Genomic DNA, 27,215 nt, shown 5'->3' with positions numbered 1-27,215 from the left:
AAAAATCCCTTTACGGTTGCCTAGGCTGGGATTCTGGCCAGGTTGGTTTAACTACGTGAAACAAAACGCCACGCCATGTAAAAGCACCCCACTCATCTCTTCTCGTCTGGATGGCAAAACCCTAGCACGTTTGTGATGCTTCTGTTCATGATGACTACATACAAGATCCCCCCCAATTGTCCTTAAAATGTCCCTAAAAAGTATCAAGGAGTTACCTTAGAAAAAAAAATAATAAAACGTTTTCTATCGCTGGGATGTTGAAACCACTTTTTCAGAGAGTAGTTAAAGTAACAAATTGGCCCTTCCTTCATTTCCCCTTAACTGGACTGGTTAACGCTATTACACAGATAGGCTTCCTCGTGCAGGTATAATTATCCTTCCCAAACCATTTTGATTGATTGGCCTCAAGGCTGTGAGTACTAACGTTACCTTTCTTTCTAAGCTAAAATTAATCTCGAGTCATCGCAATTACTATCAGAGCAGGAAGAGTCAACTTTCTGAAGTTACACAACTATTCAGCAGCTCCCAACAAAATTCCTTCTTGGAATTTATCTGGTTAAAATTTCATACGCACCAGGCAGCCTGACAAGATTCACATCTCATTTTCATGCCGATCCCTGCTCCCTCAGGGGTAACACTCTTACAGTCCTCCTCCAGCACAAATCAAGTGCCACAGAAACAGTTAGGGATACTTCATATTATATAAATGAAAGACTGAATGAGAATGTATTTGTAATTTTCCAGAGAGACTTTTACGTATGGGCTCAGTATTAGTTTTGTTTGAAATAAATGTCCTCATAAGGCCTGAAAGGAGGAATCTCAGTGTTTTTGCTCGTGTCGTTTCACCCAGAAGAGCGAAGTGGAGCAACTGTAAAGTGTGTGTGGCGCTGCTGTAGCCATTGCAGAAATGCTCAGCGCTGTTTCCCCAGTCTTAGCACAGGGCTGCTGAGTTCTCCTTTTGTCTTCCCGTCTTGTGCTCTTTTCTGTTGTCAGCAATATGCTAGCTTTGTAATTGTCTCCATTCTGCTGAAGGACTTCCATGAACTCTCGAGTACAGAAAGTTACTGTTCCCTCTCCTAAGACTCTAAATAAATTTTGCATTTTAGAGATCCAGGAGAAGAATTACGTGGTGTCTTCTATTTTAACTAGGATTTTTTTTTACACAGCCTCTTAACAAAGGCATTGGGAAAAAAAAAAAAAAAAAAAAAAAAAAAAAGGACTATATTCAATTTAAAAGCAACTTTCATAGAAACAGTCTTGTAGTAGTTTTCTATTTAGTTGATTAACTTCATCTTCTGGATTGTGATTATACTTTTTTTTTTTTTTTCAACAACTTAGATAATAAGTAGTAGTTATTACTTATTAACAAAGATTAAACTCCTAATAGCATCCACGGACTGGTATGTCAGCGGAACAAGGAAGGGTTAGTTAATATGAGTTAGTACGCTCCAAACATTTGGAAAACCCTTGATACTAATGAAGTGTTAACTACTCTTTTAAGTTCATGTGAACTCCTGGGATTTCCGCTGGTCAAACAAGCGTAAGTGGCATTAAATCCAATTTATGACTCGCAGGAGGCTGAGGGAGTGTATTGTTTCTGCCAAGATTTTAGCCTGACACTTAATGAGCAGATGTGAGCTACACTGAAACTTGAGTGACAAAACTGTCACTTCAGCTAATATTTATTTTTTGCTTAGATGTAAAGCCTAAATATTTTATTATTTTATAATATTTTTTTCACTTAAAAATGAATACCATACATTTTAACTGTCAACTATTTAATTGTGATTATTAAAATTGGTGCTAGGGAGACTTTAGTACAAACAGGTTGCCACCAGAATATACAGAAAAATCTTTTATGTTTACAGTTACTCTGGTTTTAATTATTTATACTGGATTTCATATTTGGCTATTGGATCTGTCTTTGAGGTTAGCCCTGTTTTGAAGAGGGGATTGGACCAAATTTTCTCCAAGTGATCCCTTCCAAACTAAATTACTCTATGGTTCTGGAACTCAGAATAAAATAAACTACATAGAATAGTACATGGTGTGAAGAGATTTGTAAGTTTTAACATTTCTGTGTTCTTTGTAACACACACCCTCTCGCTAAAAATTGAACAAAAGCTTCAACTCTATGAGACGAAGACTCAAAGCATCAAAAAAGACACTGTGGTATTGCAACTGCTTGTGTGAATAATTTCATAGGCATACAAAATCTCATTCAGTTCGGTATGAGTACTCACATACAGTGATGCACCAATAGTAAAGGACACATCTACACAGGTCTTCTGGTCTCCATCCGAAATTCAAATTGCTGAATTTTCTTGAAGAGATGGGGTTAATAACCAAAATCTCAGCTGCAAAATCAGTATTAACCGTCTCTTTAAATCATAGAAGTTTCTGTCATTTCTTTTAAAAAAAGTTATACGCATATGTACTCATTAAAATTCAAGAGCAACCATGTATAAATGACTAGTTGGATTTTTATTTTTATTTTTTAAACTAGCTCTCTATTTAGGGGAAAACACCACATTATCCAGTTGCTCAACTGTTCACCAGATTTTCATGTAGAGAGACATTTTGTGTTGGTATCTGATAAAAGGATACTATAATTGCTTGTGCTGTATTTGTTGCTTGACTGCTTTGAAATCTTAACTATAAGTGATACCACTTGTGGAGAAGTGCAGAATACAATTTTTAGCCCCATCCTTACACACTCAAAACATCCATTGAGTTTAACAGCAATTTAGGAGAGTCAGGAATGCAAAAATAGCTCCAATACCCTCTATGCAGACACTTAAATAATGTGATTGGAGAAAAAAAAAAAAAAATGCCAAAAAGAAGTATTCAAAGAAAACAACAGCAACAAAATACACTCAATTTTCAGCTGATTTGAAATAAAGTGGAGACTCAGTGGGGTGGAAGAATGAAATTTGCTCCACAGAGCAATTGGTAGAAAAGTATTCATTTCTGGCTTAGGAGTGGAGAATTCTAGGTGAAGAAGATAAGAAAAGCAGGCAAATACGAAGTCTAAGAAATGAAGACATTGAATATCAGCTGACAGCCATGAAAGCTTCCATCTTGGCTCTTTATTTCTTAACGGCTGGGACATACACAGGCCTTAGGTTAGACTAAGGGCTCTTCCTTCTGCTACAGCTCATCTGCTTTCATGACTGGAGCTGACAATCACAAGAATTAATGCTGTGCTAATTGACAGATTTTACATATTATGTACCTTACTATAGTGGAGGCTGGGCAGTTTTTAAAGGAAATGTGTCTACTGAAAACAGACTTTCTACCTGTCACTACAGGAGATTCCTTCCTGGCCTGGACTCCAAAATCTGGTTATGATCTATTTTCTCAGGCAGCTGAAATAAATGGTTAAGAACTGTCACAGTAGAGGGCCTCAACAGTACAAAGGGATGGACAAATGGAGATCTCAGCAAACACTGAACGATACCTGACTTTGTTCAGTGAGTGGATGTCAAGATCTGTGCTTCTTCCCTTTCCTCTAAGAGGGCCTTTAGCAAAGCCCCAGGACAGATAGGAAGCCTGGGTGTCCAACCCTTACCATCCACATTCCAGCTTCACCCCTTCATTTGTCAAAGAACTTGTTTTTCACATAATTTGCTTGATGCATCATTTAAGAAGTGCTTCTGTCAGCTAGATAGGTAGGCCCCAAATTACAAAGTGTTAGCAACTGGGTATTTTCTTGGGGTTGGTAATAGCCAGACCCCACCTCCCACTATGGTAGCAGAGCTCACTGCTCCCTTCCACAGGCCTGTTAGCAGCTCTCCTGTAGCAGTAAGTACTTTGATGCTTCAGATTACCAAGAACTGCAGCAAACGAGCCCAAGGCACACCTCACGAGCTCAGAAAGCTGAAGGACAGGCTTGGGACCACCACACTGTCAAACCCAGGGACCCAACAGAGAGTGGGTGCAGGCAGGGACGCACACAGGCTCTACCACAGCGTGGGGGAGCAAAGCCATGGGAAGGGAAGGAAAGTTGGCATGGGGCTGCCCCAGCTCCCCTAAGGAGCCCCCCCCCGGGTCGTGGCCGCCTTCCCCCAGAGCCCAGCGCCCAGGCCGGGCGGCGACACCGCCACAAAATGGCGGACGCAGGCGCTCGAGGGGAGGGGGGAGGGGCGAAGGCCGCCACCGCCTGAGGGAACGGGACGGGGACGGGGACGGAAACGGGGCGGTGCTGGGTCGGGCCTGTCCCGTCCTGTGATGTCCTGTCCCGTCTCCTCTCCTCCCGTCTTCCTCCCGCCCCCCGCCGCGGCCCGGCATCGGCGGCATCTCCTCCTCCGCCTGCTGGGGTGGTGAGTAGGGGAGCCCGGCGGAGGAGGTGTTTCCCGCAGCGGATCCTCAGCGCGCCCCCTCCCCGGCCGCCTCAGAGTGCCACGTTCCCCCTTCTCCCTGCTCCTCCTCACGTCTGCATTTGTCACGATAGTCGCGATAGTCGGGGGGGAGCCGCGCACTGAGGGGAGCGGGGCAGGGGCTGGGAGCTGGGGCCTGCCCGGCCGGGAGCCGCTGAGGGGCCGCTGCGTTTCCAGGCCGGGTGAGCCCTGCGCTGAGGAGAAAAACGTTAGCGAAATGCTCAATAAATCCCGGTTTTCCTCACAGTGTGCGAACGGCACCTGTGGTGAGGAGCCCAGGGTGGAAAGGGGATGGTGCACACAGATCTGTTCCACGAGGAGCACCTGCAGTCGTTCTGGTCTCTTTGTAATTAAAGAGCAAGAATAAACAAGGATACTGTTTTGTTCTCAGCGATAAAATGTGAGGCGCTGGTCTTGTTACAGTTGAAGGCAGGGTCATATGTTAGATCTGCAACAGGATGCAGTTGTAACTGTGACTCTTTTTGCCTGGGCAAAGAAATAGGAGATACTCGCTCAGAAGAAATGAAGTAACGTTTCAAGGTTTCCTGCTGGGGTGACTTTCTTAATACCTTTTTTCTTTGTTTCAGCTTAACCAACCAAAGAGGTTATGAATATCATCTGTGGTCTGAAGTTGCCGGGCAGGAGCTGTATTTTCTTTCGTTTGGCTTCTTTGACCAAGCAGGGGAAGTACAACAAGCTCTACAGGTCTTACACAGGACGTTGCCAAATCCAAGTCAGTTCTATACAAGATAGATGCCGAAGGCTGGATTTGAGTGGAAATATTAGAAACTGTTTTTTGACTGAAAGCCCTGACTATTGTAGAAACTTTCTTGGTCAAGGACAGAGGTGTCTTTTGAACGTCCCAAAAACAGAAGTATGGAAGAATGCACCTCACGGTTCAGGAAGGTTTTGCTTTCAGTCTTCTCCGCTGCTGGGGGAGAAGATCACGTCCTTCCAAATCAGTTCTGCAGGGCTACGCCCAAGTCATTTTTCTGCTTGGAACATTCAAATCGCCAGTTTTTTTCACACATCACCATTAATTCAGGCTGCACCTGTTCCTCTCTTCTGGATTATTGTTAAGCCAGCTCAGAAACTATTTGCTATCATTCTTGGCAGGTAAAATTCTATCTTGCTTACTCTCAAAGTAAGACTCTGTTGTGCAAAGACATTTGCATATGTTCATCACTTTTTGTAGAGAGTGATAGGTGTATTTGTAGTCTTTTCATTTTAGTATTTATGCAAAATTTTGCAGAACTGGGGCCTAGGCTGACGGTTTGCTCAATAAGAAATTGTTTTCCATTATCAGAGGTGTTAGATGTGTCTTTTGCCCTTCTAATCCTCTACCATGGTAGAGGGTAGAATGCCCCAAGACACTAAGGGGCGTTTCCCCTTCCCTTCCTGTGGGAGGGAAGAAAGGGAAAGGGAGAGGGTGAGTAGGAGTCTGGTAGATTATAACCTTTCTTAAGCTCTCACAAGGTGAGAATGTAATAGAGAGTAGAGCAATGGCAGACGCTAACAACCCCCATTTTAACTGTGTCCTAAGTTGACAGTTGTTTGTGTTTTGCAGGAGCATAAGAAATTGGTGGAAGGCACTTCCTCCTAATAAACGGGAACTTTTTAAAGAAAGTGCAAGGAGAAATAAATGGAAGATACTCCTGGGTGTCAGTAGCTTAGGAGTTTTATTTGTTGTGTTTTATTTTACTCACTTGGAGGAGACACCCATCACTGGGCGTGCCCGGCTGTTGGTGTTTGGAAAAGAGCATTTTAGGCAGCTGTCACAGATGGAGTATGATATGGTAAGATTTTAAAGAAAAATAACAAGTACTCAAAAACTGTTAATGCTTTATATTTTTTTAATGGTCAAATAGGAAAACACACCTACTGGTATTTAACCTATAGGTAAAGGCTATATAAACCCCCAGAGCATCCCCATAAGTTACCCCCTCGTCTTATCCCTATCTTTTTTAAGAGTTACCTTCTCATCAGCAAATCATTCAGGGATATGTGATGGTTGAAGAACACATCCCATGTATGCAGCAAACATTTCTGACTGTGTTATCATAATACAGTAAACACAGAAGTGTGATAGAGACATAAAAGTATAACAGGTACATACCTAGATCTGTCCCACTTCCTTTGCTGGTTTGAGCATTCCTTGGCACTTGTTTAAGGTCCTTTTTTCTAAGCTGTCAATTTGTTTAGTATTACTCCCCACCACTGAGAATACACTCAGTTCTACTTTTTCTTTTTTTTTTTTTTTTCATTTGATCAGCTCCTCCTTCGTTAGTTGCTTTCTTTTAGATTGCCCATTGCTCTGATTTTTGTTACTTTGAGTTCTGTGACTTGCTGTTCTAATGTCAGTGAAACTCGAAGCGTTCAGCCATGAACAAATGTCACTGTATTCCTGAATTATAGAGAAAGTGACACAACATAGCAGAATTAGTACATGGACATATTCTGTTACATCTTTGGTATAAGTTTGTCCAACTTAGAAGATACAAAAAATATAGAGATATAAAGAAATTATAATCCCAAATGGGAATTCAGAAAGATATAGAAATCTTTGCTAAATTGTGATGCCAAGCTTAACTGTGTGTATTAGGAAAATACCAGGTATATGAGGCTGTAGAAGGCGAGTTTTTACTATCTTATTTTTGATCTGTGGTTAGTTTACTTCCTTTTAAGTTTATAAATCCTTAGATAGTGAGTCTGAAAGCATGAACTCTACTCTATTGGGTTGGGCTATATGAAAGAAAAACATATAAAAAATTAGCTTTAAAGAAGTTCATAGCCTCTAAATTAATTTACCAAGTAGTCATTTACTGTGTGTTTGTTCTGTGTGGCAATCAATTAATTCTTTTTTCAGTGGATGGAGGAATTCAAAAGTAAAATGCTGCCTGAGACGGATGCGCGCTATCAGGTTGTGAGGAGCGTTGTTGGTCATTTATCTGAGAGCAACAAGGACGTCCCACAGGTCTCGGCACTCGACTGGGTTATCCATGTGGTAGATGAACCAGGAGTAAATGCCTTTGTGCTTCCAGTAAGTTGAACCCAAATAGAAAAATGATTAGTAATATTGAAAGAGCATTTCATTTATTTGCCTCCTACTTAATTTTCACTCTGTCTTGTTCATAGAATGGTCAAGTATTTGTTTTCACTGGATTGCTAAATGCAGTTTCTGATATCCATCAACTGTCTTTCATTCTGGGGCATGAAATAGCTCATGCTGTGCTGGAACACGCAGTAAGTATTTAAGAATTTTAGACAGCTTTCTTTAAATAATTATTATTAATTATAATTAAGATCTTCCCAGCCACTACCCACCAAAATTTCATTGTGAGTCTTTCTAATTAATGCAAAATCGACTTTGAAATGAGAGTATTCTGATACAATTTATTCTTATAACCTAACTTTTAAGTTATGTCTTATAATTTAAAAGTTATCACTACGTGAATAATAGAACTCCATATAAGAACTGCCAGAAGTCTCCTGTAGTAGTCATTGTTAGCACAAAGTCTATCAGTGTTTTTGTTTTGTTTTAATAAGTGCATGGATGGATTATGGCTCACTATTAACAGTCATTTAGAACTTGGTCTCTAGATGTCTCTCCTCCTATAGTGTAGACTTAAGGAACTGGAGGCACTCAGCAACTCAGTTTGTTACTCCTGGATTTGTTAATACATACATAAGTAGATGTACTTCAATACCTTATTCTGAAATGTAGGGTGTTTTATTTTAGTGGCACAGTTTTGGAATGCAAAACTCCAGAATGCCTGGAGCTTGATTCTGCATTTAGAGATGATTGCCTTCACAAACTTACTGTTTTATGTCCTTCATGTGTTGAAATTGGTAGTTCTTTGCCATTTAAGCACTAAAGAATGGATGTAATCATTCTGTTGTGCTTTGAAGGTACAACTATGAATAAGAGTATGGTGTAGAAATAGGGTTCCTACTGTTCTGGATTGAGGTGATTTGCTTGAAAGTGCTGCTTTGCATACAAAATGTCTTCTATCTGTACATGTAGTTTAAAAAACAATGCATCCATTACCTATCCATCAGTTGACAAGACATAACAAGGACCTTTTAAGCATAAAACATCCTGATGAAGTTACAAAATAATCTGGAAATAGGTAAATATGTTTTGAAGGCAATGAAAATTCAAAACAGTTTTACTGCAACTTGTATGATTTTGGATGAGCAACAATGTTCACATCATAGTTGCTTGGGGTTCAGTTGAGCCAAATTAGACTTGCTAAACCTATTAGAAATATTTTTTCAGAATAAAAACAGCTTACCCTGTTTGTATGGCATCTGTGTCACCCACCTGGCACAGAGAAAAGTATGGCATGATCTGACTTCTCAGTGCTCAGATCAATTTGTTCAACATCAGATAGAGGTCTGGAAAACAGAATCATTTCAGTTTCATTCTTCAGGATTTTTTAGTTTCTAAAATTAAAAGAACGCAATAGACAAAAAAAATGTAGAGTTGCTTACTTTCCCCTTGTTCCATTAGTGTTTCTGTCTAACTGATGTCTGTCTTTTCTCAAGTTAATGTAAACAACAGTCTTCTAGGTCTTTATGGGTTTTTCCTTCCAACTGTTTCATGGCCTTCTTACTAAAGAACTCTATCTGTATACTGCCATCATCTTATCCCAGGCTTTGAATCTTTCCAACTGGGAGACAGGCAAAATATGTTTGTTCCAGCTCTATTTAGGTAGTTGGTGTGGATTCTATACTGAAAGAACCTTGTATCCAACTGGTTTGGGGTTTTATGGTTGTTTTTTTTTTCTTGTTTTGTTTTGGCTCAAGCACGGGAGCTTGTTCCTGTGGCTGCATAGAATAAAAATTACCAATTTTATAGTGTTTTGAAAGTATATTGTGTTCTTCAAAAACAAAAAACAGGCAGTAATGAAAACTGAACCATTTTTGTTACCAGGCAGAGAAAGCCAGTCTGGTTCACTTCTTGGATTTCCTATCACTCATCTTTCTCACTATGATTTGGGCCATCTGTCCTCGTGATAGTTTGGCGGTTGTTGGCCAGTGGATTCAGAGTAAGTTGCAGGAGGTAAGACTGACTATGGAATACTTCACACGACTTATTTGAATACATCTGTTTCTGACATTCATTGCAAACGTGTTGAAATATTTCTTATTATCCTTCTAGAGTTCATGGAAAAACATTTATAGTCTTGGGGAGATTGTACTGCTGAACAGTATGTTTGGGGAAAAAAGCAGAGGAGAGATTATAAGCAAAAATAAATATATCAGTATGTTTTTGAAGGAAATATGTTTTTATAAATATACATCTGCTTTAGTTGATATATATTCTCATTTGTCATCTTGAAAAACTTTAGATCTTAAATAATGATTGGATTTAGTTGGATGGGCCCTTAGTACTTGCTTGCCAATTAAGTTAAATGATTGCCTGTTTGAAATGTATCTCACGTTTTAAAGTTTTAAAATGCCATGTTTTTATCTTGAGTAGTTGCTAAAATGTTTCTAAACAAACTAAAATATATGGAAAGAGTATCTTTAAATACATTTTTGTGGATTTCAAGATAAGGAAGTTGTGAGTCTAAATGTTCTTTTAAAGTAGAAACTATACTATAATAAACCTTACTGAAATAATCTTTACAGACAGCGTACTTCCCATAAAGTAAAATTTAGTGGTTATTGCGTTGCTGTTTTTTCCCTGCTGTCTCGTTTACTGCCTGCTTCTGGACGGTTAACCATTTTTTTCTCTTTTTTTGGAAATTTTCTTTAAATCATAAAACTGGAATCTGGAATGCAGTGGAATAGCTCTCTGGTTTCTTTGATTTCTCTTGATGATTTACCTGATATTTCACCTGGTTCTTCAGAAATTTAAACATAACCAATCTGTTTTGGTAGTTGTTATGGTAATGAGTAGATGTGTGGATTGTGAGCATAAATTACTACCTCTAACGAGCTTGGATATTTCTACAAGTAGCTAAGAAACCAATACATTGAAATACATTGATGAATGCTAGTCAGCATTTTGAACAGCTGAATTGGGAAAAAGCAAAGTGTGAATCAATCCTGACACTGCTCATAATTTAGACAGCAAGATTTAGTTCTCTGTCAGCATCTTTTCTCCTAGGCTATTGCAGCTGATGTTCTGGCATTGTAGGCTGGAGTTGGGCTTTAGATTGCAAATGGAATCTGGCTTTAAAGCCCTTGGTTCTACTGTGCTATAGGAGAGATCTATTGTTTATGAGACATTGTACAGTAATGTCTTGGTTTAAAACAGTGGTTAGACTTACCTTAAATAGAACTCAATGTATCCATATGTAATGCTGAGTAAATAATTAATATTGGCAAAAATGTATTCCGTATACAAAAGATGCTGAATAGGAATTTTTTTTTGCTACTCACCTGTAAGTGCAACACCTGTTTGCTTCCTCCATTCAACATTTTTCTATTGTGCTTACATAGGTAAAAAATCTCTCTACTCATTTTCTCAGAATGCTTCATTTCCTTTTTCCATACCCAAGTTTTACTTTTTAATGTTTTAAAATCCCAGTTTGTCATTATTATCATGGCAGTGCCTGGCTCTACTCTCTGAAATGGTTACTAAGGCCACGCTGTAGTACTCGCTTCTGTTTCAGTATTTGTTCTTCTTTTATGACCTCAGGTGCTTTAGTGTTTTCTTTACTGACCATGGTTTGCTTTTTGTTGTTGACTGTAATTTCTAGTGACTCTTTGTAGGCTTTTTCACGTTAGCTTCAGCCCTGCCTTTTTCTCCAGTGCTAGTGATTGCACTTGCCTTGAGTTTTCTCATAGGATTCATTCATTGTTGTTCTTTAGTCATGTATTTCTGAACAGAAACACGTCGCCTTTGCTGTTAGAGCAGATATTATTTTATATAGGAACATATCCCTGGGAATGCTACGCATTCAATGAGAGTTGTGTGGTATCACATCAGCGTCTGTTTAGGCTACTGCTAGTCTCTGACTTGCTAGTAGCTGATGCACAGAGGAAAAGTAAAGCAAACAGCAGCAGATAGAGGGTGATATTTGCCTCAGATGCATCCTTGCAAAGGTTGATCCTGAACCAGGAATTGCATTAGCAATACAAATAGTTGCATTTATTTTTCAGAACACAACCATATTTTGGGTACAGTTTTGGGATAGAGGTAAATAATAATACCCTGCTGCTTAACTGTAAACACAAAGCTGTTTAAGAGGTAGGAGTTTCAAAGCTGATCTTGTGGCTGTCTTCTTGCTGTCCCAAAGCTCTCTGTTTAGACAGTCTATTAAAATTACACATGCATTCACACCACCAGTTTCCTAGCTCTTAAATTTCCCTTCTCACTTGAAATTGCTGTAAAGCTTCCAGAAAGCGGTTGTAACTGAAGAAGTATAAAACAGCCTGCTTGTGCAGACATCTGTTTCAGTTAATGCTTAGTGTTGTCCTATCGCCCATTACCAGTTTCTATTCCTCATTGGAAAGTGCGTAACAATTAAAAAATAAAAAATAAAATAGATCTGGCTAACTGAGAAAGGGTGTTTCAGGAATATGTCACAGACCAGCTGGGGCTATCTTTGATTCCAGTAGACTTGGAGCACTTTTCAGGACAATTAAAAATACATATTCCACTTCAAACAATGATTTATCTTCCGAGGATTTTAAAAACACTTTTGTAATTGCAATGTGCAAGGTCTGTAAGGAAGTGAAGAGCTTCACTGCTTACTTTTCAATTGTCATTTTTTTCAACGCTTACTGTCTTCAATACTTACTTTTTTAATATTTTATATCAATGTATTTGGCTTGGATAAAACTGCAGAGGACAAGCTCTGATTGCTTCTAAGTTTCTTTCTGACCTAGTAAATAAAAAAAGCACCCGCACTACTTTATAAAGAAACAAAAAGTTAGAGATATCTTTATGTACTCAAAGCATTGGACTGTCTCTTTGGTGCTCTTCATTTCTAACTGTTTTTTACTTTTTTTTTTTTAATGGAACATACAAGGAGGATCTGCTTCTTTGACCAAATAAAGAGCTGATGAAACCTTTTCTTCTTCACTAACCTTGCACATCCCCATTCTTCCGTTCGTACTTCCTAATCTATGCTGAGATCAGGATGCTTTGACACGTTGCTTATCTCGGCAGGAGCAGGCTGTTTTAACACGTCCTGATTTGCCTTTACTCTAACCTGATACACTAGGGCAAGGCTGCCCAAATGTACATGAATTATATGTGCCAGAACATCCTGGGCTGTATGAATAAATAACAGGTTGACAAAGCTACCACTGTCTCTTAGTGCCTGTTAATAAATTGTCAGAACATAGACAAAAGGGAGAGTATTTGGTCATATTTATGTCTTCCAGTCTGATTTCTCAAGGGTAATCTGCACCTTGTGTTGAGGGATAATCATGGCAAATGTGATTTTTTTTTTTTTTTTTCCCATGAAAACGTTCATGGTTGCATTCCATACTGTGGGCTGCTTACCGTACAAAGTAGATTGTACTGGGTTTAAAGAAGGTAATCTTATAAGCCATTGGATTTTTTTTACATGCTGTTGCTACAGCTAAAATCTTAATGCCAATAAAAGCAAAGTGAGAAAATTCTATTTTGTTCATAACCAGCTTGTTTCTTCTGACTCTGAATCTTCCGTACGACCCTGACCAGTAATATATTTCTGGTTATAATGTTTTAAACCAATTAATTTAAAGTTGATGTCAACCCTTCGGCCACTGCAAAATGCGATGATGCTGGCTGATGAGAGGGGCCATGAAAATATGTGTAATTTGAATGGATTTCAACCGAATACAGGATCCATGAATTATATATAAAGTAATTAAAGATAATATCAAGACAAATTAATACTGATTGCATGCAATGTAAACATGATATATAAACACCATTTGTTATGAGGGGGTTAGAAAAATGCTTTATTTAAATGCTTTATTTAAAGCATGGAATAGAGCTCTGTGCTTTTTTGCAGTTTATGTTTGATAGACCGTACAGCAGAACGTTGGAGGCTGAAGCTGATAAAGTGGGACTTCAGTTTGCAGCAAAGGTAACTGCAACTGGTTTGTTTTATTAGCAACTGAACAGACACTTTTCACTTTCCATTATAACCAGAGGGAATTTCATACTTCATGCAGAGGTAAACCGGTTGCTTTTTTCCTTTTTTAAGAATTGTAGATTAATGTAGTGGGAAAAAAAGCAGTTTATAGGGAAAAACAAAGTCCTCCTAGCTAAATTCTATGTAATAAATTGGAATTTGTAAAATTGTGCATTATCAGTGACACAGTATACTTTCTATATAATTTATTACTACTAGAAGAAAAAGCTATGTATTTACAAAGAGGAGAAAGCCAAATAGTGAGCTTTCATATGTAGAATACATTAAATTCTATCTGGAGATATGAATTGTACTTTGAACTTCTACCTTTCATTTAGCTTCTACTACTGCAAGAATTTTTGAGGAATGCTTTACTGTGTTTTCATGCATTTAAAATATTCTTATCTATAACACTTATTTTCAAAAAAATACAGTATAATTTAAGAACTCTGATATTATGATTGTATTTTATATGATTTCTCATAATTATGAAGTATATCAACACTTTTCTGGTACTTAAGTTTATTTTAAGCTATCTTTGCTAAATTAAGACAAGAATATGGTAAGAGACTAGTAAAATCTTTATCCATAATTCATTTTAGAGTCACTTTTTTTTGTTGTTCCTGCGAGTTTTCATTCTAAATTCATCAAAATAAAACAGCAATCAGTTCTAGCTAGGTGCAGTAGAGATAAATAATTCTTAAGTGTTAGATATCTATGAGAGCAGCACCATCTAGCGTTAATATTTCATAAGGAGAATTTCCGTTTTCGTATTACTTATTAATATTTCTTCAATGCAGAATTTTTAAAATGAACTTCAGTTCTGGGACTGAAACTGCATTTATAGTTTAAAGTCATCTAGAGGACTAATGCAATCCATGGAAAAACGTAATTGCTGTGTGGGTAACTCACTGCTTTATAATACCAATGAGGTTGTAGGGATGTATCAGAGAGAAACAAGCCAAGTGCTTTCTCAGCATTTATCTGCTTGTGCAGATATAATTTTGTAATAACAACTTCAAGAAATAAAATTCAAAGGACAAAGCACCACTAATACATTTCTGGGGAGGGGGGTCATTTCCTTACCATATGAGCACTCATCTTTTTCTCTTAAAGAAAACCAACGTAAGAAATCTTGTTATCTTTTCCTTTCACTTAAAGTCAAGTATAAAGGAGATTGTTGGTGATATACAAGTGCCATTCGTAATGTTCCTCAACTTTCTGTAGTTAAATTCATACTTCTGTAGAGAGAGATAGGAGAGTCACAGTCCTCCAGAATTACTACTTTTACCTGTTGTGGATTACAAAAATCACTCTTTTAAAAGGCAGTGTAATCACATGCAGAAAAGCCTTTGCAGCTTGTTTTCAGATATATTTAAGTGTGAATTATTATCACTTGATATTTTTGACTCTTACCTTTAAATTTACTTAAATCTGTGAAGATGATTAACTTGTTCTTCTGCTATATGGTGTCTAGCAAATATAACATGGAACAAGCAGCTGAGTATTTTTTTTTTTTTTAAAGAACAAACACATGGCAGAAATTGTGAATCCTATTATTCCTTCTCCTGAATTACCTAATTCAGGTGTAATTTTTTATTATTTCAGGTGTAATTAGAATGTGTATGATACTACCTTAAAAGCAGTGATGTATACATTTCTTTTGTGCTTTCAGGCTTGTGTGGATGTAAGAGCAAGCAGTGTGTTTTGGCAGCAGATGGAATTAGCAGAAGCCATTCAAGGGCAGCCCAAGTTACCAGAGTGGCTCTCCACGCACCCTTCACATGAAAATAGAGCTGAGCACTTGGACCGGCTTATTCCAGAGGTGAGCAGTTGAAGGAAGTGTAGCTTTTTCTCTGAGGAAGGTTGCCTGAATTACTTTGGCATCAATCCACAAGCAGCTCTCATTGCATCATGCTTATCTTTCCCTTTACCCATACAGAAATTTTCTGTCATAAGAATCTCAACCTTCTTGATAATTCTATTAAAAAGGAAACATTAGGATAGCCCAGGTAAAATGCAATTAATTCTAGTGGCTTATTTCCTGTCTTCTAATCAAATCCTAATGCTTCTGCTTTTTAAAGGCATTTTTACTATGGATGTGAATGAATGAGACCTGTGTCACTATCTTTTCCCTTTTATGCCATTTTGAAAGCCAGATTTTAAGTTGGATTCCGAAACTGTCTGTAAAATGTCTTACCTTTTATTGCTTTGGTAGCTAGCCCAAGGCTGTCAACTAGAGAATGCTCCCTACTATCCTGTCTCTCCCACTGATGTGGAATTGAACACACCTCAAATAACGATGCCTCAGAAGAATGTCAGATCCCCAGCAGATTTCTTAACAGCCCTGGTTACGATAGGTCTCTGTAGATTTTGCAGACTGCTTTTTTCTTCAAATCTCTCTATTTGTTCCATCACATTAGGGAGAAAATTTTACCCCACTCTAAGGAAATTGAGATAATTCATGCAGTTGCCCATCAATCTGCAGTATGTTCTGTTATTTCTTTTGGATTGCCCCTCAGATGAATGCCATGTAGATAGCTGCTTGGGGATTCTCTTAATTTGGTGTATTATTTACTGGTAGATTAAGCAAGAATTTCTGCTGTTAACAGTGCTAGTTCTCTTATTTGAGAACCGTTCCAAGTTTAGTGATCTTAGTTTGTTGACTATTTCTTTAGGCAGATTTTCTTTTTTTCTTTACTACAGTAAAATAACATGTTTTTTTGCCTACTTGTTAGATTTTTTTTTTTAAGTTGCTGCTTATTAGAGCACTTCAACAGTTGTTTTGCAAGCAAGCTAAAGGAAATTTCCTTTCTTATAACAAACTGCCAATTTCTTCTTCCTGTTTTTTTTTTTTTTTTTCCTTTAAATTCCCAGTCACTTACCATCTTTCTCAGTTCTAAGCTGCAGAGACAGTTGAAGATTTGTTGGCAGAGAGAGCACTAAAATGTTGAGGTGTTTACTGATTTCAAAGGAGGATTTTCATGAATCCTTTGAGAATGAATGCAGTAAATATTCTAAATGATAGCATAAATCAAAACAGAGATAAGGGGTAGGAGGTTGGAGAATGGCAGGACTGAATATTTTAAATTAATATACACAAATTCTGTACTTTGCAAAAACAGGCTGTGAGAATAATTTGTTGAGCAATATTTTTAGAGCAGCTGAATAGAAAATGGTGCACATTTCTGGAGCCTTTGTTTTAGTTAGGTTGAACATAAAGTATTCAGAATCCTTTATTATTTTATACAATTATTGACTGGCTTATAACATGGAAATAAATACCTTCTTGTGTTCTACTCCGGGACTGAGCAAATAAGTTAAGTAAATGAGCAACTGTGTAGTCATAGCAGACCTATTATTATTTTTGTCTTACGTCTTGCAGTTTAGCAGGTGGAGTAACCTTTGATCTTTTTATCACTGCTCTCACAAGAGCTGTGGAGGCTAGGAAACTTTCTTTCAAAGTTTCTTAGAGACTGAGATGTTTTCATTTGCCTTTTACCTTGCATGTTTTTTGGATTAGGTTTAGAAAGTAGGGGCTGAAGGCTTCTTTTTAACAAAGGTTGACAGATAGGTGAGGCTGATACTGGAAAAAATGGAATACAAATGAAAGAAGTTATGTAGAAGTGTTGTTGGAGGCTTCTTGTCTGAAGTGTTTACTCTCCTTTGACTGAGAGCTGCCTCCTTGAATCTGAATCTCAGGCGTTTGAAGGGAATCCCAGGGCTTTGCTGTTCAATATCAGCAGATTTTTTTTTTTTTTTATTTCACCATTCACATACTTAAAGCATTTTAGAACCGTATGTTTACCATATATTAATGGCCATTAGATGTTCAGAGCCCAAGAGGAGAAGCTAGGTATCTAAAAGAGCCTTTTTATCTCTCTATGAAGAATCTACTACTTAGACTCAGCATCAGATCCATCATAAGCAAGGAACAAAGGCTGGAATCATAAAGAAAAAAATTATACTGGCTTTTACATTTCTATTTGGTTTTGAAATTGCCCTTTCTCTGAAGATGTGAATTAAATAGACCAGCTTGTATTAAAGATACTGATATAAATGTTATGTTTCGTATACTAGTGGTTTTGAAGCTGTAACTTTTTTTAGGACAAGATAATACCTATTATTAGACCTGCTAGGAAAAATGTGTGACAAGTTTTTGGTCTTCTCAGGATGTGAAGATGTTTCTCTACAGACTTCTGATCAAGCTCACAATAAACTCTGATTATAGAAAATGAAAAATTTTTGTTCAGGTAATGAAATAGCTTGTCTCAAGGAGGCAACTTAACAGTCTCAGGAAATGTAAATTAAAGCAGCAATATCACAAGGATTCTCTTTTCACATAATTAAAAGACAGGGAGCAATCAAATGAGTTTTAAAGATCTTGCATCTGCATTTCTGAACAAGTTGCAAGCTACAGCTAAACTGAGGAATTAATAGAGAACTATAAACAGTTGCAAAGTAGCACTCTCCTGGAAAGGAAAAAGTAAATGAAAAAGATTTGTCATGTTTTTAAAGGATTTCCCCCTCTGCCTGGAACAATTTGGATTGTACACCGGGAGAACAGAATATGCCAGCCAAATGATAACCCTGTTAAACAGGAGCCTGTAATCTCCTAGAATTCCTACATGGAAAGTGGTGAAATACTCAAAGGCCCTATGCATTTCATGTTCAGAAAAAGAAATCTTAAAATGATTTTGTAGTACAGTAGCTTATTGTTGTGGAGAGAAAAGTCATGGCAGTATAGAGCCAAAGAGCAGCTAAAGGATCTGCTGGTTCATCTCTGAACTTTTTATTTTAATGTTCTCTGACTCATTACAGCTTGTCTACCTTTCTCCTTGTAAGTTGTCCAAACTGAACACTGTACATCAGCTGAAGCCTCAGCAATATTGAATAAAGCAGAAGGTTATCTACTGAGCCTTTGCCTGTGACACCAAAACTCATCTTGACATGACATTTGCTTTTTTGGCATCGTGTTGTTCACTCAGATTCCATTTTTTATTTACTCTAACACCCGTTTCCAACACTTTCTTGTGGAAATACCATACTGAAATCATTTCAAGAGTCAGTTACTAAGTTGGGAAATGTCATTTCTACTGCTTCTATTTTGCCTGCCAGGCCAATTAACTTTTTTTTTTTTTAAAAAAAAGCAAATATTTTTTGGCAAGATTTGTTCTTGTCAAATCCGTGTTGGCTGTTTATTGTTTTTCTTGTTCCTTGGGTAGTTATTTACTTTATTCCTCTTTCACGTGTCTATTGGGATATTGAAGATACATTATTTTGCTTCCTTTTTGTTTTTTCTCTTGCTTTTCAAAAAGGGGATGTTATATTTGCCCTTTTGCTAATGATGTGAAGATTACCTGAGATAGTTCTAGCACTAGAGCATACTAATATGCCCTATCAGTGTAAGTATTTGAAGGAAAATAACAAAAAATACTGACTTATGTTTCTATCTTCTCCATAAATTTAAACACTTTGTCACAATTTTCTTTTTCTGTGCCCATAGAATCACTGAAAGATTTGAAGTATTAACGTTATGTATTCCTTGCTTTTCTTTCTCTATCAAGTAACAAATCTATCTACTCTGAATCATCTTTGTACTACTACTTCATTTGTACAACCCGTTGTTGTCTTCTGTGGCTGCTAATTGTAATTCAGCTTGCAACTGAGCTTTTCTGATTTATTTATTTATTTTGCTGCATGCTTGTGCTATTCCTTAGTTTTTGTCCGAGTTGCAAGGCCAGACCCGAATTCAGCTCTGCCGAGGTAATTACAGTTTATACAAAGAGAGTTTTAACCCTTGGCCTTGTTTGTGGACTTCAGAGAGTGACTTTTATCCTGAGAGGTAGGATTTGCTCCAAAAGATTATAAGGGGTCGAGATGCAGTTAGCCTGCTTACCTGTGACAGTGGTGAAAGATGAGCACTGAGAGATAAAACATACTTTTTTTTTTTTTTTTTTCCCTCCTGTATTTGTCTTGCTGTTAGGTTTCATTTGAAAGCATCAGGGTGAGGCAGGCCTCCCTAATTGTTACGCCTTCCCCCCTCTCAGTACATTGCAGGAGATGATTGCAATTATATTGATAAGAAAAACAGCTTCACCTTTGCTACTTACAAGCAGTAGTTTTGATATCGTATTTGATGTCTTCTGAGCCAGTAAGCATTTAGGTGGTCTTTATTCTGAACGGTAATATTTCTTTCTTAAAGTTAATCTGAAAAGAATGGCATTACGGTGCTCTTAATTTCCAGGTGCCTCTGTGTACTCACTCTAGCTAGTTAACCTTGTCTCGGTTCTGTCCATTGTCTTTATTTAGAACATTCTTCAATATACAGATGATGAAACATATTCTTATTGAAGTTGATATGCATTTGCTTCATTAAGAATGCTTTTACTTGTCTTCCTACCCAAACTGACAGAAATCAATTTGCTTGAGCAATATGAAATTATCAGATTTGAAATTGCTGGTGATTTTGAAAGTACAGCGTGAGTGTGGCTGGCCATGGTTGGCTGTTTAATCTTTCAGGCAAAACATACTGTTAGCTCTTCAGCCAGTTATTGGCACGTTAATGATGCTACAGCAGAACTGGCACAAAAGACAAGTGCAGTAGTCAACAGCCAGGGAAAGAACACCTTCTGAATAAGGTTGAATATTTCACAGCAGTCACAAACATACTTAACACATAGACATACATGCAAAGCCTACCTTCATTAGAATGTATAGCCCTAGATGTATTTAACAGTGAGATGGTACGTCAACGCAGCTTTGCATTCTCATAACTGCAGTCTTTTTATTGGCATGTGCGTTGATGGTGTTCAATAGATGCCTCCTCCTCTCTTCAACAGCTTTATGTGTAGCAAGAAAACAAAGACACCCACAGGGTAAAAGTGTTAACTCGGAAGTATTGTTTTGGACCTTTGCTGTTGTGACTTCAGTATTTTAGATAAGTGAAACCATGGAAATAAGCCAGGCGCCATATAGCAAAAACCCCCGTGAGATTTAAAATTGTTAAATTAGTTTAAAAGAGGATTATGTTGCCCTTTCCAGGATACAGCTTAAATCTTTATATTTCCATTTCCCTTGAATAATGCTGCCTGACGTTAATGTAGTCTTGCAGCAGCTTATGTTCTGTTAAGAGAACAAGTGAAAACTCTTGGTTTGTCAAAAACATCACTTTAGAATTTAATTGGTCACTGAGGCAGAAGAGTGTTCAGTGGTATAGTTATACTTGATGACTACATGGACTATCACCTCATAGAAAAACAAATACTGAGAGCTTTATTCGTGTTCTTTACAAGTTTGACAAGAGGAATATTTGCATACCTAATCCAGACTTGCATATGCAGTAATTTGAATATTACACTTAAACAAGAAACAGCTGAGGAAACTCTTCCTACATTCCTGGAATGCATCTTTTTTTTTTTTTTTTTTTCTCCCCCAAACCAGTTGTTACCTTTAAATTCTCTTTGTTTATAGCCATTTACATGAAACTCTTATTAGTTCGCTGTACTAATGTTCAGGAGAAATATGTTTTGGTACCTCCTCATACAAAGAAATTACTTAAGAAGCTCAGTTTTCCATTTCACAATCTGCTGTAGTAAGCTGTTCCCAGTGTCTCCTGTGAAAGAGTACTAAATTGTTTCAAAATGATGGGCAAATACTTATACACAGGTGTACTGGAATATTTGATTTCATATTTCAACCAAATCTAGTGCATATAAAGCAGACTAAAATTTTCCACTCCGTTTTTCAATGCATCTGTGGAGCTGCCATAAAAACTCTTACTTTCTTCCTCCTCTATAACCCATACAGAATGAATGAATTGACACTTTCTCATAGCTGTCCCTAGAACTGGCAGGAGGCACCTGGCCACAGCTCAGGACAGATGTGGTCATTACTTTTCTAGAATACATGGTTATGAAGAAAATGGAATGAACTATACACAGGATCTTATTTTCCCATGAAAATATTAAAAATTAAGCTGAATGTTACTCTGTCACAAGGTTATGCTGCTTGAGGCTAAGATACAGTGAACCTCACATAAAAGTGGCTATCACTGTGACCATTGAGTGCTAAATATCAGGCTAATTTTTGACTTGGTGCTTTATTTGCAGATCTTGAAAAAATAGCTCTCATCGGAAATGTAGAACCCTCTAAAATTCTACTTCAAATTTTCTGTGTAATGTATAGAAGCTTGTTTTATTTGGTAAGGCTATATGAGTGTTCTAGGAGAATCCACGGATACTGGTAGGCCTGTGTACAACGAGTTGGAAAGTACTGCATCAAACTGGTTTGTGTGCTACCCATCTTTAAAATAACCTGCCTGTTTGAATGGGCTAGCTAAAGTACGTTCGGCTTCATTAAAATGAACACCAACTTAAGCATCCTTTAAAACAGCTGACTTTATCCTGTTTTATCCCAGTTCTCCCCAATGCCTTTGAGAAGATTCATCCAGTGTCATTACCTTTCTCAGATTGCCTCCAAGGCAGCATGATCTGTTGGCCAGAACAGAAAGCTGGAGTAAATGTGCCTCTGTGAAATCCTTTGACTCCTCTGTGCCTCTACTTTCTGATCTGTGAAATGGAAGCTCTGACACTTTAGTTATTTTGTAAGCAGGATTAATTAAAGTTTGTCTCCTAGAGCAAATCTCTTAATCCAGATAGATTTTTACATTCTAGAGACATCTGTTTTCTGAGAACACTTGGAAGCTCTGTATTCCAATGTTTCTTGAAGATGAGATCACTTGTGTAACTGGACCTTAACTATGCTGATAAACCATCTGGATTCCTCTGCCAAACAGTTAAATGTCTGTTACATTACTGAAGATTTTTCCCTCCTTTTTTTTTTCCAGCCAGATGCCTGTATATATAATTACTTCAATAATGAAACATAGCTGATGAAGTATGCAGTCATTTTAATTTACATATGAATGTAAATTAGAAGGTAAAAGTTACTGATATGCACAAATAGCACATAAAATAGTTTGAGAACTCCATACTTATTTAAGAGGTACCTTTTAGGTTATCCATTCTTTGGGAGACTGCCTACGAGAAAACATTTTTCATTTTCTTTCCATTGTTTTACCATACTGAAAGATACATTTCTTCTCAGGAAATCTTGGTTTCTGTTGAAAAGTTTTTCAGTGACAATTCTGACTCAATCTTATACTCATTAAGCTTTATATGCAAATGCAGACCTTACTGGAAAGCCAAATCACTGTCTGAAACCATTTTTTTTTTTTTTTTTTTTTTAATCTTGTTTAAATGAGCTTGATTTGTTTTCCTATGTATTCACAGGCTCTTAAAATAAGAGAGCGCTGCAATTGTCCATCTCTTTCTGGACCTGATCCTCGCCTTATTTTCAAACTAAACATGCAACATCTCCTGGAATCGTCTAAAGTTCAAGAAACTCAAAATTCTACAGAGCAAGCTCTCTCAAAACCAAAACTGGATTTTCCTCACACTCAAAAAGTGGAAGACATACCAGTAACTTTTGCAGTTAAACCTACGAACTAATGACGACAATTATTCCATTTTATGAAGCTGTTGGTCTCTGAGGGTCTATCTTTTAGGGCACATTTGTCTTTGAACCATAAAGAAGATCTAGCCGCCTATATTCTGTGTTTCTTTCATGCAGTCTCTCACTCAAAGCAATAAGGAGTTGTGCCCACACAAGAAGATCATCACGTTGGAGCAGAAAGTTTCTTATTCATCAAGGGTTACTAAAATAAATGACTTCTCAGGGGAAAGATAATCTCGTACAATCCAGTCACACAGTGTAATTTTCAGCTTTATCAGGCTCACCTTGATCAGAGGACAGATGAGCCAGAAGCGTCCCTAAAGCAGAGGAAAAAGTACAATTTTCATCACTTAACTTGTCTGGTTTATCTTGCTGTAATTTGGGTTAGATCTGTTCAGCTTCATTTGAGAAAAAATGATGAGAGCTTACTGCCTGTTCCACATATAGAATGTTTAAAAATATTAAGCTGAGATGCAGTAATAGCCCATGGGCTAGATACACCCCCACTTAATTAGGTGGATTTACTGCTGGGATTTTTCTCCTTTCTAAGGCATTTGAGGGTATGGATTAATTCAACATTTTTCTTCAAAGCAACCTGAAAGGGTTGTACAAAGTTCAATTAAAAAAATAAGTTAAATTATTTTCAAGGAAGGCTTTCTTCTAAAAAACATTTTATAAGAACCACAATCTTTAGCCCCGGAATGCTTTGCAAGGATAAGTGTGTTTTAAATTATGAGAGTGCCTTATCAGAGGCCAGTATTACTTTAGAGATAGTTGAGCTGGATAGATCAGTCTGGATAGAAGTGATTGCTGATGTGGAAGTATATTATGTAGCAGACAAATACAATTTCTTGACTGCACAGCTTTAGCAGTTGTACCTAATCCAAGAAGGCGACCACTCTGCAGGAAACCTCCATCTAATGCTGTGCATATATATACATAAAAAAGCACAAAACAAAACTCAGAGCCAAAAACCACAACCACACAAGGAGAAGAACACCCTCCAGCCTCTCCTGAAGCCACACCTTTCTTACTGTGGAGACCAGTATGCACAAGATAGGTAAAGCTCTGCCTTCTGTGATGGAGTACCTCATGTAGCCAGCATGTTAATTTTTATTTGCAACTGTCTGAGTTGTCGATGCTTTGCACCTGATGAAACTACTGAATGTTATCTTACAGAAAGACATAGAAAGAGGCAGCAGAGATTGAAAACAAAAAAAAGGAAATCCCTTTCTCTTATCTGTTAAGATGTATCTGCTGTTCTGTTGTTGTTTCTCCTTTTGTATGGAAACAAAGATTTGTTTCACGTATGGTGGGGTTTTATGTGGAGGGGACATTCAAAACATAGTACAGTGTATGGTTATTTGAAACATTCTTTTTTATACGCGGTGGAGGGCAGACTATCATATTTATTCAATTTAATCAGAATGCAAGTTTTTTAAGGAAAAAACAACCTATTCATCGCTGTCTGTGAATATAGTTGGATAAAAAGGTTGTGAAACAAGTAATTTCTTTACTGACTTCAGCCAACGAACTGGGGGTCCTTGGAGAAATGCCAGCAACTACTTAACTTACTTCTGTTCAGAGGTAAGTCGATGTGTCTGTAACGTTGGATGTTGATGATTCTAGGCCTGATTACATAGGTCTAGATTGGCAGCATATTGCTTACAAGCTGTTTTTAAATCTTGCCAGTCCTACTGGCAAGAGGCAGAAGGTCCAGCCTGACCATTATTCATCCATCCGGTTTTATTCTTAGTGACAGGAGTTTTTGTAACGGACATTCAGTGATGTGTTAAAGCACTTGGACATTGTCACCTGAAGGTAAACAGAAAAATACACCATTTAGATTTCCCTGTGGACCTTATAGTTTATACTGCAACACCACGACCCCAGTGCTGCTGCCTCTTTCTTGCTCCAGTGTCAAAGCTTGTTTCGTTACCCAGGGCTCCTGCATGACATGGGACTTGATGTTTGTGTCTGTTAGGACTAAGGAGAACAGAGAAGAGTTTTTATAGCATTCAGGATGAAGTGTGCAAATACACAGGTTTCTTACTTCTACTGCCTGTTCTAAGTGGGTTAAGTATTGCAGCAGAATGTCGGAGATGCAATTGTAAAGCTCACCAGGGGAGATGTTTTTAAAATTTGTATGTAAATAGGCTTGTAGCCATGATGGTGGTGATGAGAAAGACAAGGTTTTGAGGGAGAGATATTAGCTTATATTAGACCGACAAAGGGCTGTTGTGCTTTTTCCAGCAATACAGATGTAATAAAAGGTATCTTCTGACTAGCCGTACATACACAGGTGCACATGCCAGCACACACATGTACACACAACACAGAGTTAGCCCTCTGCATTAAAGCTCTAGAATTTTACTGTTAAAAAAGGGATGTTGAAGATTTCACTTTTTACTTTACATATTGAATTATTCCTAACATTTTTCTTAAATGCTTTGGGAGGGGTTTCTTCTTCTTTTCTTGACTGCCCAACACAAGAATGCCTTGTGCTCATCTGCATCTCAGTAGGTACTTTTTTCTTAAACTCTTATTAAATACTATACATCGCGTCTGCGTATATTGCAAAAAAAGTATTTTCTTTTTTCTTGCTTGAACAGATAAAAATTAACAAATATAAATGGTGCTTTCCACTGGTTTGAGAAGCCATGGTGAAAATTGCACTTTTAAAATTGGAGAGCATATAATGATTTGAAATTATTATGAAAGTAATTTAAAAATATATATCATAGGAAAATAACGGTGATTGCAAGCATTGGATGATCTGTGGAAGCTTTGCATCGGAGGTGGGTGACTTAGTATACTGCAGGAAAAATAGATCTAGAAGTGTATTTGAAGGAATTCAGTACTTGAAAGATGCCTACCGTCCAAGAGGGAGATTAGTGGCTAAGGTGACAAAAGGTTAGATGGATCAGTAAAAATGCATCTGTATTTCTACTGCCAGCACTGCATGCTGTAATTCACTAGCTTCCTGTAGAAAGATTAAGTATATAGTACAAATTGTACTAAAGATCTTAATGCATTTGCTGTTGTGGGAGCGTTGAGAGAGATGACAAGCAGGGGAACGTGCATACAAGGCAGTCCTGGAATGGTTCCTTATAACTTCTTGGTTGTCATATTTGCCTTTTTTATTTTTTAAAAAAAAAATTATTTGAAATACACAAGTGCCAGGAAAGAAAAGTAAAGAACTGTTAGATGCTCTTTGTTCTCAAATTCTGTTTGTAGTCACTGAAAGACAACAATCTTGGAAGTTTTACACTTTTATCATATATCATGCAGGCTGCCACAGTTTATTTTCAGCGTGGTGGTGGTATCTCAGTACTTCTGGTTGAGGAAGTATTTCCAGTGTAATAATCCGTTATTAGCTACTATGAAAGTGGGCTATAATTCTTCCTTCCCCCCATCTGTTTATTGCGCTGCCTGTGCCTCTGCCAGAAGCAGCATGGGCTGCTGTGCTCAGAACCAGGATAAGCAGAGGGGACTCTTAGGTCAAATTAAAGAGCAGGAGCCAAATACTCTGCCCACGAACTGCCCCAGTTTATTGCTGGGGGTGGCAATTGTCAGTAAAGAGATCTGACAGAGTGTCCCTGGTGTCCCTCATTGCTGCCTCCTTGTTTTGCAGGCACCCACTAACTACGTTACTTGATCTCACGTGGCCCCGTGCCACGTACAGGCCAAGCATAATACTTGTGGCTACCTCGTTCTGGCTGTGCGAGTAAGGCTGCTCTTCTTGGTGCAGGTTCTTACCCTGCTTTATGAATGGATGCAGAGAATTGTTATCTCCAGCACATAAATTCATTATAACTATTAAACTAGGCTGAAATTGAACCTGTTGACCTGGAAGTGAATGGCTCCATAATGTTTCATTAATCCTTTGAGATGTTTAATTCCTGCTAATTTGATATTTCTGATATGATCTTCTCTACAGATATAATGGCTTAATTAGTATACATTACATGATGTCTCTTCACAGTACAGCGTGTACAGTATTTATTCACTAGAAAAGTAATTCAGTAGAGCTCAATTATAATACATTGAGTAGAACGTAACTGTTGAATGGGGCATGTGCAATATTCATTATATTTTAAGCATAAACATTTTTCAAGCAGTCTGCTATTATTTGTTGATACCTATCACCTTCTGAAAATGATGTTTCTAAATCTTTTGTTACAGCTTACTAATATATTTCAATTTAAAATGGGATTCTGAAAATACTGGATTA

General features: G+C 37.6%; 1 protein-coding gene across 3 annotated transcripts; it reads left to right on the top strand.

Moving 5' to 3' along the window:
• Positions 1-4,131: 4,131 nt before the first annotated feature.
• OMA1 (OMA1 zinc metallopeptidase) lies at positions 4,132-26,122 on the top strand. Of its 3 annotated transcripts, none has more exons than XM_035333406.1 (9): positions 4,132-4,322; positions 4,967-5,495; positions 5,947-6,175; positions 7,246-7,419; positions 7,515-7,622; positions 9,316-9,444; positions 13,343-13,417; positions 15,141-15,290; positions 17,984-18,548. In XM_035333406.1, exons 2-9 carry the CDS (start codon positions 4,987-4,989, stop codon positions 18,074-18,076), a joined length of 1,467 nt encoding a protein of 488 aa, XP_035189297.1. In that variant the 5' UTR covers positions 4,132-4,322; positions 4,967-4,986; the 3' UTR covers positions 18,077-18,548. The 3 variants fall into 3 exon arrangements, with proteins under 3 accessions (XP_035189297.1, XP_035189295.1, XP_035189296.1); XM_035333404.1 differs by lacking the exon at positions 17,984-18,548 and adding an exon at positions 22,759-26,122 and having other exon boundaries at positions 4,136-4,322; XM_035333405.1 differs by lacking the exons at positions 4,132-4,322; positions 17,984-18,548 and adding exons at positions 4,544-4,561; positions 22,759-26,122.
• The last annotated feature ends 1,093 nt before the right edge of the window (positions 26,123-27,215 follow it).

The sequence above is a fragment of the Oxyura jamaicensis genome, chromosome 8, assembly GCF_011077185.1.
Source record: "Oxyura jamaicensis isolate SHBP4307 breed ruddy duck chromosome 8, BPBGC_Ojam_1.0, whole genome shotgun sequence".
NCBI classification, from domain to species: Eukaryota; Metazoa; Chordata; class Aves; order Anseriformes; family Anatidae; genus Oxyura; species Oxyura jamaicensis.
The sequence above is the reverse complement of the archived record's forward strand: the minus strand, read 5'-3'. Positions and strand labels throughout refer to the sequence as shown.

Coding starts and splice junctions, on each gene's coding strand:
- OMA1 (XM_035333404.1), top strand. CDS start 4,987: ATGAATATCATCTGTGGTCTGAAGTTGCCGGGCAGGAGCTGTATTTTC. Junction 13,418..15,140: donor GACTTCAGTTTGCAGCAAAG/GTAACTGCAACT, acceptor TTGTGCTTTCAG/GCTTGTGTGGATGTAAGAGC. Junction 15,291..22,758: donor TGGACCGGCTTATTCCAGAG/GTGAGCAGTTGA, acceptor ATGTATTCACAG/GCTCTTAAAATAAGAGAGCG.